The 13,221-nt window shown below is 32.4% G+C and overlaps 1 protein-coding gene across 2 annotated transcripts in view; it reads left to right on the top strand.

Annotated features, from left to right (window-relative positions):
• Positions 1 to 13,221, top strand: part of LOC127718277 (prolow-density lipoprotein receptor-related protein 1-like) — a 208,771-nt gene that overhangs the window by 185,733 nt on the left and 9,817 nt on the right. For both annotated transcript variants that reach the window (XM_052224271.1, XM_052224272.1), the window contains 8 exons: positions 496 to 680; positions 1,511 to 1,731; positions 3,049 to 3,249; positions 4,659 to 4,863; positions 6,937 to 7,178; positions 8,270 to 8,593; positions 10,315 to 10,446; positions 12,969 to 13,083. In XM_052224271.1, the coding sequence (XP_052080231.1) occupies positions 496 to 680; positions 1,511 to 1,731; positions 3,049 to 3,249; positions 4,659 to 4,863; positions 6,937 to 7,178; positions 8,270 to 8,593; positions 10,315 to 10,446; positions 12,969 to 13,083 (1,625 nt within the window). The remainder of the gene's footprint in view (positions 1 to 495; positions 681 to 1,510; positions 1,732 to 3,048; positions 3,250 to 4,658; positions 4,864 to 6,936; positions 7,179 to 8,269; positions 8,594 to 10,314; positions 10,447 to 12,968; positions 13,084 to 13,221) is intronic.

Here is a 13,221-nt window from a genome sequence, read left to right as displayed (position 1 = left end):
ACATACATTTTAATGGAATAGCCCTAATATAAATCAGTAACAAAGTAAAAGAGAATGGAGGACCAAAAAATCAGAAAGGTTTTGTCAAATACAGCTAACATTTTTTTTCCTGGCAATTATTTCCTATTTGATGAGAAGATCTTCTTAAATCATAGCGGGGCATTGGTGGCCGAGTGGTCTAAGTAGTCAAACTACTATATCACTAGCCAGTCAACACTGAGGTTGTGAGTTGGAATCCTGCACAGGGCAGGTGCACTCGACTCCAATCTTAATTGACTAGGATTGTCAGTTTTCCTATCGAAGGTCGATGGTTCTCTCCGGGCACTCCGGCTTTCTCCACCAATAAAAACTGACTGCTACGAAATAGCACAATAGTGGCATTAAACACCAATCAATCAATCAATCTTTAATCATATTGCAGTGAATTCTCATTATGCAGACTTGTTCAAAAAGTATAAAGGGTAAGTGAAAATGTGTTTTTTCCTTTTCTTGTAGGTTTTGCTTCATGATCTTGGAGACCCTCATGGAATAGCAGTAAACTGGGTTGCCAAGCATATTTACTGGACTGATTCTCATACACGGAAAATAGAAATGGCAAACTTTGAAGGCAAACAGCGTCGATCTGTTATTTCTTCTGCATTGGATCAGCCATATTCTATTGTTGTACATCCAGAAAAAGGGTATGTAAAAAGTAAAATAACAAAAATACGGGACTCTGAGGAAAATTCAAAACGGAAAGTCCCTAACCAAATGGCAAATTATCAAAAGCTCTAACACATCAAACGAATGGACAACAACCGTCATATTCCTGACTTGGTACAGGCATTTCCTTATTAGAAAATGGTGGATTAAACCTGGTTTTATAGCTAGCTAAACCTCTCACTTGTATGACAGTCGCATAAAATTCCATTATATTGATAACAATGTTTGAACAAAACAGACATGATAGGTAAAAATGTCAAAAAAAGGGATACAGCAGTCAACATTGTGTTATTATCTTAATCACTATAAAACAAATATGTCATAATATACAGAAAGACCTTCTGACAACTGAAACATAATCTTTATGATTTTAGGCATATATATATTTGACATATTTTATCAACAAAAATGTTTTTCTGTTCTCCAGCCTTCTTCTAAAAGGTTTGCTAAGGGGCTTATTTGACCTCCAACGTTGACTCCATTGTTGCAAAGTTTGAAATTTATAGCATCAAATCAAGTTTTAGTTTGGCTCATGTGAATCAATTATCATGCAAACATGCTTTTTAGACATTTTTTCCTTTAAATTATACACACATCTGTAGTTGTATACTGTAAATTCAGAAATAACAATGTTTTTATTATTGCGAATATTGTGAAAAGATAGCTTTTGTAAAAGCAAAAGCTTGCAATTTATATTTTGATAGCACTATTTGTACAAAGCATTTCCAGAAATAGCAACAATTAAGTTGTGTATTTTTTTTCACACTAGTTTCTGAATTTACAGTTTCTGAATCTTGTAATTTTTCAGGAAACTCTTTTGGACTGACAGGGGCTTTCCTCCTAAAATTGAAAGTTCAAACTTAGATGGTAGTAGCCGCAAGGTAGTTGTCAAAGAAGAAATCATTTGGCCCAATGGTCTAGCCATAGACTACCCTAATGGTAGATTATACTGGGCTGACACAAAGAAAAGGACGATAGAGACAGTAGACCTACAGGGGAAAGACAGACATGTGGTTATACAGTTTAACAGTAAGTTCTAGAATTGTTAATTCACTTTAACATGTGCCACATGTGGAGCAGGATCTGCTTACCCTTCAGAAGCACCTGAGATCACCCCCAGTTTTTGGTGGGGTTTGTGTTGCTCAGTCTTTGGTTTTCTATGATGTATTTTGTGTCTGTCTGTTTGTCTTTTTCTTTTTTAGCCATGGTGTTGTCAGTTTGTTTTGGACCTATGAGTTTAAATGTCCCTTTGGTATCCTTCCCCTCTCTTTTAGCATGTTTAAGTATTGACTATCAGCATCTTTTCACATCACACACACACATACACATCTGATCCAAGTAAAACTAGTTTTTATGCCCCACCTAGGGACATTATGTTTTTTGGTCTGTGCGTCCGTTTGTCCGTCCGTCCATCTGTCCCGCTTCAGGTTAAAGTTTTTGGTCAAGTCAGGTTAAAGTTTTTGGTCAAGGTAGTTTTTGCTGAAGTTGAAGTCCAATCAACTTGAAACTTATTACACATGTTCCCTATGATTTGATCTTTCTAATTTTAATGCCAAATTAGAGTTTTGACCCCAATTTCATGGTCCACTGAACATAGAAAATGATAGTGCGAGTGGGCATCCATGCACTATGGACACATTCTTGTTCAATTAATGAGTTAGTAAGAAGGTTGAAGGCTAGCAAGACCAAAGATGGGAGTTAAATTTCAAAATGATTTTTCGTCAGCTACAGGTTCAGACCCTCTTTAATAAACAAAATTTATTGAAATCTCATATTAAGATGATTGAGAGTTTTCTTTGAATAAATTTCTATTGCAGAGCTTGAAACAATAAACATATTAATATATTATAGGATTAAACGCCTTTTTAAAGGAATTTATTGGTGTATAAACTCAACCAATTCACTCACAAACAAATAAAAGTCAAGGTAGTTTTTGCTGAAGTTGAAGTCCAATCAGTTTTTGCTGAAGTTGACGTCAAGAGCCAATACCGGAAGCCCTCTTGACCAATCATATAAATGTATTCCCTCATATGCAAATCATATAAGAATTATAACATAACATCCTAGTTACTTTTACAATTTAGAACTAGCAAGATGCTTGAAATTAATCTGTGGAAAATATTTGGCTTTAAATTACTGTTATTTTCTTGAAAAAAAGTGATGGAGGCAATATAATTAATTAATTGAGAGCTAAACCTCCTGACCAGGGTCACCAATGAAGAAAAAAAAACCAACTGAATGAAATTGGAAGATCTCAAACTCTCCTTCAGACAAAAAAAAAAAAAAAAGGATGAATTTTTCTTAATGCTTTCTTAACCTGAAATCTTACTTTTTTTTTTCACTCAGCTACTACTGGGACACTGGCACCATACATGGTTGATGTATTTGAGGACAATCTGTTTGTGAGTTTCTATCATAACAGTACTGTGATGAAAATTAAGAAATTCCAAACAAATCCACAAAGCCAGGAAGATGGACATTTGTTATTCAAGACACTACTGCCTATAGGCGACATCCTGATTCTTCAACAAAACAAACAGAAATTAAGTAAGTAAAGTACAAAGGCTCATTTAACTCTAATTTTGGCGCCATACTTCCATAAATGTGGCTGTTATTGCATCTTTATATATAAAAATAGGGAGATGTGGTATGATTGTCAATGAGACAACAATTTAACTATCGCCCTGAGTCCAAATAATGTAAATATAAGCAACTATAGGTCACTGTACAGTCATTAGCGTCAGAAGAGGCTAATTGCAATAAATTCAACAGTAATTTTATGTTGGCTAGCTGTTTAACTTGCACTACAGTACATTTCTGAGTCTGCGCTAAGTATAGATATATTGAGAATTTTATCACACGGTTGTTTACTAAGCTAAAGAAGCACGTCATATTATAATTTTTGTCAAAACATTATAAAAAAGACCATGAAATGTAAGAACTATCCACTTGAGAGCAGAGAGAGAGTATGCAAGTAATCATAGGTCACTTCAAAAATGATAAAAGAACCATACTGTAAGCTGTGAATGGCCCTGGCATGACAAAAGGTGAAACAATTCAAACAAAAGGTGAAACAAATTAAATACATTTTCTAAATTTGAAACTGGCTGCATACAAATGACAGGACCATATTTTCTCCTCAAATTAATGGTTAAATTTACTATCTTCTGGTATATTTCTTAAAATATGCCATAGATCTTTGCAGTTTTATAATATAAGGGTTATTTTATGAAAAATAGAAAATAGCACAAAAATACTCAATAAGTATTCCACAAAAATGACTATCTGTATGTTTAATGATGTCAGATCAAATTTTTAAATAACTGCAATTTCTTAAAACCATGCTTGTTTAAAAATAACACAAATATTCTACAATAATAATACATTTTTGATATTGAATTAATACAACATCATATGCAGTTTGTGAGTTAATATATGTATTTTCATCAACTTATAAGATTATTTTTTTTTACTCAGGTAAATTAATCAGTGAGTGATAGATTCTCTTAGAAGAAATTTGAAGGTCCCAGTAAATAAACTACACAGAGAACAATAGCTATTGTATTTTTTTATTCAATGGGACATAATAACAGACAAAAGTTTAAATACCTTGACCAAGAGCAGATGATTATGGAAAACTTTCATTTGGTTAGCAATAGTTACTGGTTCAACTGAAAGTACGAAATCAGTTTATGAAATCTCTTTGGATATTTATTCCAAAATATTATATAGTTTCTATTAGAATTTATGAGTTATCTCCCTTTGGTAATACATTTTATGATTCATATCTTACATGACCAGACAGATATACCTGAAACGATGCTAGATTGTTTTTAAAATTGTGTTTATATAACTTTCCAAAACTGTAATGAGATTATTGTTTTTGTCCCACCAGGTGTCACCCCTGTCTGTTATAAGTAGCCATTCTTTAAATATCCTTTGAATTTTCTTTTCAGTTGACAACCACTGTAATGTCACAGATCTTCACTGTCCTTCAGCCATGTGTATTAATATGCCACAAGAAAGCACAAAAAAATTCAAATGTGTGTGTCCAGATGGTGCTCGTTTCATTGATGAGAAATGTGACTTTTCAACTTGTCATCCTGGACATTGTTACAATGGTGGAAGTTGCAATATATCTAACACTGGACCCAAGTGCATGTAATTATATATTGAGATTGTTTTTTGTCTTGCCTTGAAAGAGTCAAAAAGCGAGACATAGGTATGCTGTTTCTGGTGTCAGCGGTGGCTGTGGCGTCAACAATGTATTAGTTTGTGATTAGGTCTAGTTTATGATGAACCACAAGTGATAGGTCAATGATATTTGGTATGCAGTTATGTTAGCATTGGCACATCTCATTTCCATGGAGATTATTTGGCCCTGCCCCCTCAGTCATGCTCTATTGACTTTGAAACTTTTGCTTAGTTTACATGTATTAGTTTGTGATTAGGTCAGTTTATGGGGAACCAATTGTAGTAGGTTAATGATATTAGGTATGCAGTTGTATAAGCATTGGCATATCTCATTTCCATGGAGATTATTTGGATCCGCCCCCTTAGTCATGGTCTATTGACTTTCAAAATTTAGCTTACTTTACATGTATTCGTTTATGATTAGGTCAGTTCAAGGGGAATTATTCAGTTGTATAAGCATTAGCACATCTCATTTTGATTGAGAATATTTGGCCCAGGCCCCTCAGTCATGGTCTATTGACTTTGAAACTTTTGCTTTTTTCACATGTATTAGTTTGTGATTAAATCAGTTTAAGATGAACTGCTAATGTAAATTCAAAGATATTTGTTATGCAAATTTATTGCCATTTGCAAGTATCGATTCCATGGAGATTATATAGCCCTAACCTCTGATCATGGTTCATTGACTTTGAAACTTTTACATAGTTTACAAGTTAATGTTTGTGTTTATGTTTGTTTAAAGGGAACGACTTATAATAAGTCAATGGTATTTGGTATACAGTCATTGGCACATCTCATTTCCATGGAGACTGTTTAGCCATGTACCTTCAGTCATGGTTCATTGACTTTGAATATTTGCATAATTTACATGTTAAAGTATTGCTATTTTAATTTCAACATTTGCATTATCAAAATTACAAAAAGGTGAGACATATCTCTGTGATAGCAGTTTATTTTAAACAACTACAACAATTGCAGTTCTAGTATTTTTTCCATGGGTGAATTGTTGTAACCAGTCTGTAGGCACAATGTTTTTTTCATATATATGTATACTATGGATTTTACAATTTTTAAGATCTGCGACTCTTTTCACAAAAAAATCTTACGATGAAAATTGATCGTAAGTTATACTGAAATGTGTGTGACTTACGAGTATTTTTACTCTTAAGATTTTTTGTGAAAAGAGCAGCAGATACCTCATCAAGCTAAGATCAAGGGTCCAAGTCAGAACATGTCACATCAAAACAGACTAGTGTTTAATTAAACTTGACCAAACTGTTACAATATTTCCGTGAAGAAAGATGACTAGTATTAATTTTGAAGGTCAAAGTTACAGCTCAGTCTAAATTCAATTATACTGGTGAAAACTGGAAAGTTCTTTACTTCAGAAAACGTCACAATCAGTATTCATCTAGTGAATTGATTGAAACAGGTTTTGTGAACAGAATGTGTCACTACAAAACAGACCAAACTTTTACAATATTTCCATGAAGAAAGATGACTAGTATTAATTTTGAAGGTCAAAGTTACAGCTCAATCTAAGTTCATTTGTTCTGTTGAAAACTCAGATGTTCTTTACTTTAGAATCACTGATTATCTGGTGAATTGATTGAAACAGTTTTTTTAACCTTTTTTCCAACTGAGGGCATAGCATATTTTTTTTAAATAAAGTTTTGTAACTTTTTGGTTTAAACCCCCTCCCCCCAAAAAATTATTAAAAATGCCAATATTTTACCACTAGTTTCATAATGTTTCTGATATCTTAGAGCTAATTTCCTAATGCTTGTAGAGTAAGACTTTGGTTGGCTTGCTTGCTTTGTTTGTATAAACGTCAGCTCAAGCATGGTTATTAAGATTGACATCTGCAAACAATATAGGTAGGCAAAGTTAAACCTGTATATTTATTATATTTAAATTTGATTGAATGTTATCCCAATTACAATTGTACAATATACAAACAAAGAAAGCAAGCTAACCAAACTCTTACTCTACATGCATTAGGAAATTAGCTCTAACCTTATTGTATGTTATCTATTAAAGCTGTCCACCGGGATATGATGGAAGCAGGTGTGATAACTATCTATGCAATAACTACTGTCAAAATGGAGGCCAGTGTATGATTCATGCAGGAAAACCAATATGTAGATGTCCAGAAATGTTCACAGGGAAAACTTGTAATGAACACAAGAATCCATCTCTTTGCAAGGGTTTATGTGAAAATGGGGGCACATGTGTAATAATAAATGGCAGGAGAACATGCAACTGTCAAAAGGGATTTACAGGTAAGACAATGTAGAATTGATGAGAAAAAAAAGGTAAATGTATACTATAAATTCAGAAATTATTGCAATTTTTTTATTAATGTGAAAAATTCCTTAATTTTGCTTGTTTTTAAGTCAAAAATATATTTTGTTGGCCTCTAAGGTGCCACCTGAAGTTGGAACCCAATACACAGCTTGGTCAGCCATTTGTGTATCAAATATTGAGAAATACACAGAAAATTGAACTTAAATAGACACAAAATTGAGCATAAAAGAACATCTATGCATATTCCTAAATTTTGTTATTTAGTGGTTCACAATTTTCTAATTGAAATATGCATAAAGAATATTACAGTATTAATATTTCTGCTAAATTGACAACAACACTTAAGTTAACTGCAACTTTTATTGGTGGACATGTTTCAACATGATTAGATCTGTGTCTTCACAACCTGATTTAGTGATATTTGAAATTTTTTATTTAACAACCCTGTAGACCATAGGTATTCTCTTAAGGAAATACCTACACGAAATTTAGGAAGCGTTGTTTAGCAGTTTTTTTTTATTTATTTCTTTATTTAATATCAATAATAGTATTACTACATTTATACATAAATATTGTGTTACTATGGATTAATTTATTTTTTGTGGGTACCAATTTTCGTGGATCAAAGAATACTTATATATTTGTGGATAACCAATTTCGTGGTTTTCCCGATGTCTGCATACAAACCTTTAGATAATTTGTCTTTCATTGAACATTAAATTTTGTTGAATTTCTATAAGTGAACCAACACCCGAAGTGGTGATTGTGCGGTAGGGTAAAAATAAGGGGATACCGCTAGGTATTCACAGTTGTCTTAAAATAGATAAGAATAAGTCTCCACAAAAGACAACAACACTCATATATTTTACGCATTGCAATAGTTTTATTGGTCGACATGTTTCGCCTATAGATAGGCGTCTTCGGGACAATGTTATATACAAAATTTACAGTGAGGTGTATTTCTTTCGGTTAAATTTCGTTGTTCAACCATAGCCACGAAATCCACGAAAACTGGTATCCAACGAATAATAATGAATCCACAGTAACCTTTTCTTTTATTTCTTAGGAACAAGATGTGAACAGTGCACTTCTCTTATGTGTTACAATGGTGGAACTTGTCACCATAGCGACAGTAACTCCCTGCAGCAAACCTGTGTTAATGGGAACTGTTATATAAAAAGTGCAGTTTACTGTGTTTGTCAAAGTGGATATGATCCAGACTCACAATGCTCTACTGCATCTTGTAAGAACTATACTTGTCTAGTAAATCACATCTGTAAGCTAGACAAAAATGGTCTACCAAAATGTGTTTGTAAAGAGGGTTACAGTGGAAAAAATTGTGATCCTCCTATTGTTGGATCTGATTGTGGAACAGGATGTAAAAATGGTGGTAAGTTTATTTGGATTGTCTCCCTTAATGACATTTTGTAAAGGGAGATAATTCACTAATTTTATTTACATTTCCTTTTGTTGAACATACTGTCATATGAAATAACCATATATTGTCTTTCTAAAATTCCACATGACAGGGATCAATTATTACTTTTATTTTCATGTTTTTTTTTTTAGAATTCACCTAGAACTACATGTATGAGTAAGGGTCCCGAAACTGTCATATTTGCCAGTCATGACCTAAACTGAAAGCTTTTTGTCCTAAACGGTAGATTGGGATTTAGGACATTTTATTTTTATACAGAAATAATTTCAGTCATTTCATTGAGATCGGGTTTCTTAATCACCATTTTGCACTTGTTTCTGTTTTGCAATCCATTTCCTGTAATAAAACTGCCACTCCAGTATAGTATGATAATCCTGAGGGCCCTCCAAATAACTATATTAATGCCTCCAGGAATAGTTGGTTAATGATCGCTAATCACTTTTTACCTGTATTTTTAATTCACACTTGACATTGATCAAAAAGCTCAGAACTAATATCATAAAGAAATTAAAATTCCATGACAACTGTCTTTCTTATTTATTTACTTTTCAGCAAAGACAATTGTCAATTCTGATTTAAAAATTAAAACTTAATTTAATTTACATAGAAAAAAGTAATTTTTCACGAGATGAACATGTGCTTTATTTACTATGTAATACACATGCGTGATATTGTCTTCAGCAGATTAGACACTTAATTGTAAATGCATAATGATTTCATGCTAAATTAAACGAGTGCAACTATTATCTGTTATATTCAAACACTTTTAAAGGTAATAAAATTAAAAAGCTGGTGATTTCCTGACAATTTGATAAACAAAACGAATCCCGGAAATGAATCTGGAATTACTCATACTTTAGTATTGTCGCAAAACTTCTGGATTTAATTTCGTCTTCAAAATCGAAAAAAACGTCAGCTATGTCTGAGAAATATACCATTTTGAGTCATTAAAATCATTTCAATTTTAAACTGTTGCCTTCCCTAAACTGTTCTTGAACGTTTATAGAAAAATGATAAGAAAATTCATGAAGTAAATGCGATGAAATAGTCAATACAAGTTCGTTGATGCTATGAATCTCGTGTAATTTCGACAATTTGAAAAAAAGGGCACCAACTTTTAAGTCATTAATTAGTAAATTTATTTAAAAAAAAATTACTTTATGCTAAAAGATATGGATTGATATCAATAAAATTTTTCACAGTTGTGCATAACAGTAAGTAAGTAAATAAGTAAGTAAATTTTCATTATAGTGAAGTGTGTAATAACATGTAGAAAATTTGAGAAACATCTTTATGAGTAAGGATTTCATTGAAATCTGATGTATATAGGTATAATATGCTGTATCAAACTGGTGTCTTAAATGGATTTTTATGAAAATCGAAGGGGGAAAATTGCAGTAAAAGTTACTTTTTATCAAAAAATTCTAATTTGATAAAAAAAAAACATCACATCTTGTTCATGGAATAAATATATATATTGAAATTAAGGATATGGATGAGGAATCATGCACAAGACAACATTCCCTAAAATGCTAAAAAAATTATTGGATACAACCATAATTGAAAATTTTGATATTAAAGAGCCATTGGAAACTGTATAAGTGAAATTTATAAAATATATTACATGACACATTTTTGATTATTTATGCAGTAATATTTTTTGTTTGTTTTAGGCACTTGTAAACAGAAGGACAACTCACTTGATTATGCATGTTCATGTCCTCCCCATTATAAAGGGACTTACTGCCAGACTGCAGAGAATAAATGTGCTGGCTACTGTACACACAATGGAACATGTCAACTAGGTAATGTATAGTCATTTGTTGAGCATCCTTAAGGGTTCATTTGGATGTAGAAATTACACTGTTTTTTAGTCCCCTACAGACAAAGTTGAAGGGGACTTTAGGTTTGAATATATTGATTTGATAATTGGTATATAGTTTTATCATGACAAGTTACAGATCAAGTTCATATTTTGTTCTGGTCTGATGATTTTGTACAGAGTTAGGGTCCTTGGACTTCGAAAATTCACTTAAATAATCAGTTTTCAACGCTTTTTTTCGTCATATTGAAGATATTGACTTGATATTTGTTATATAGTTTACACCATAATAAGTTATAGATCAAGTTAGCATTTTGTTCCAATACAATGAATTTTTAACTGGTAGGGGAATATGTATTGCCATGCAGTACTCTCAGAATGCTTGTTCCTTTGTGGAATCATCATGAGCAGCCCAGAAACGGAACAAAATAATTGTAGAGAAGCTTTTTTAAAGCTCTGTTACATAATTGGACCAAATACAAAGGTGTTTCTTGAATGATTTTTTTCTTTTCCAATTCTGCATTTACCTAAAAGATGATGTATACAAGGAAAATCAAGATATTTTACAAATATACAATTTTTGTCATGATTTGTTGGTGTGTTATCTTGTCAAATGTTTTTTTCTTTTCTTTTCCAAACACATTGTACCTTAGTATAGTAAGGACATTTTAAAGAACCTCAAGGGTTCATCTGAGTGTAGAAACGACCACCTGAACTTCTTTCCACCAATAAAATCCCTGCAGAGGGGACGTTCATTTGTCTTACTAGGATATATGAATTTGTAGATACCTTTATCTGGAAAAAAGACTATAAAATTGGTGTCTCAATCATGTAGAGAAAAAACCAAGCTATGGCATGTTAACGATCCCTTGATACAACTGTTTGAAGGATTAGTAAGTAATATTTTGAAAGTCAAACCTTCTGTTCCTAACTAAAAAAAAAACAAGTTTATTGCACTATATGCTGTTAAAAAAATACCATGTCTACAGCATTTGACAGGGTATCCCTGTAAGGTTAGTTTTGCTAAACAAACAGGGAAATTGTTCAGTGAATAATAATCAAGTGTTCAGGGATTGAAGTTAAAATTTTGGCATGGTAGCCCACAGCTTAAAATTTGTAGCCAATATATATAGAAATCAGAAATTTTAGTAGTCCACACCAAACTTTAGGGGCCATTGGCGAGTGGGCCCCTGCTAATTTCAAACTGTGGTGTTAGTTTTACATTCTATGTAAACTACAGATTGCTACAGAATTTATTTTTCCGGAAAAATGACATTCATCGATTTGACTTTGTAGATATAAGTTGACCTGGCGATGACCCTTCTGTTCCTATCCAATATACCTTGTGTCATAATAGTTTCATTGACTTTTAAAGTTTGTCTTTAATTCCTTACAGGACGGATTTCAGAATTTTTTTTTTAACATACAATGAAATTTGAGGGATCGCATTGTTTGATTGATTATTTAAAGAAAAATAATCAGGGTTTTGTATCCATCACTGTTATTATCACCAAGTGTTAATTTCAATTTTTTGTACTTGAAGAAAACTTGCTTTCCAATTTGACAAGCAAAGGAGTAAGGGTGGGGCATTAAGGTCCATTTAACTAAAAAAAATAAGAACTATTTCAAATTTGCACATAGTGTTTAATTTTTGAAATGAACACAATTTAGATACTTTTATTAAATATAAGGTTGTTTCTTGAGTGCACACTTACTTACAATCCAAATAATATGTTGATGTAAAAAAAGGAAAATCAAACTTTTTTTTTACAAAATATGCAAATTTTGTCATGGTTTGTTGCCATGGTAACTCATCAAATGGGAAATTTGTTTTTATTCTTTAAACACTTTGTATGTAGATATAAGAAGATGTGGTATGAGTGCCATTGAGACAACTCTCCATCCAAGTCACGATTTGTAAAAGTAAACCATTATAGGTCAAAGTACGGCCTTCAACACGGAGCCTTGGCTCACACATAACAGCAAGCTATGAAGGGCCCCCAAAATGACTAGTGTAAAACCATTCAAACAGGAAAACCAACAGTCTAATCTATATAAAAAACGAGAAACACTTATGAACCACATCAACAAACGACAACCACTGAACATCAGGTTCCTGACTTTGGACAAGTGTACCTTAGTATAGCATAGTCACATTTTTAAAACATGTATGGTTGATTTTTATTCACACTAATACTTCCACCAAATAAGGACTTTATTGTCCCTTCTCCTTTGCCTTCCTTTTCCTTAAAGACTGGAAAAAGGGCTCCGACAATATTTGTTACTTAAAATTCAATTTATCAAGACAATATAAGTTTTGGCCATGGATCAACTTCTATACACTACCTGGTCACTTGATTTTGTGAAAAAAATTTCATAGTTAGAATATATTGTATGGTTCCAATTGATGGAAAACTGAACATGTATGAAACTCACAGTTAAATGCATGCATAATACATAGTTTTGATTGTACAGAAATTTAATGAACTTTTATTTTTTTTCCAGAGAATGATAGTCCTAAATGCAGTTGTAATGAGTACTTCACAGGATCAACGTGTGAAACTTGCCTCTGTCAAAATAATGGGATATGTAAATCAGATCAGAGCAAGTTCTACTGCTCGTAAGTCTTATTACATTTGGCTAACCATCATATAAACTTATTATAAAATCATTTCAGAATGCACTTTTGTTGAGGTTGAACCCAAATAGTTATTTAGCCTGCAATTACTTTAATGGATCCTGTACTTTAGTGTTAGCT

This window comes from Mytilus californianus, unplaced genomic scaffold, assembly GCF_021869535.1.
Source record: "Mytilus californianus isolate M0D057914Y unplaced genomic scaffold, xbMytCali1.0.p SCAF_10, whole genome shotgun sequence".
NCBI classification, from domain to species: domain Eukaryota; kingdom Metazoa; phylum Mollusca; class Bivalvia; order Mytilida; family Mytilidae; genus Mytilus; species Mytilus californianus.
This window is presented reverse-complemented; position numbering and strand designations above follow the sequence as displayed.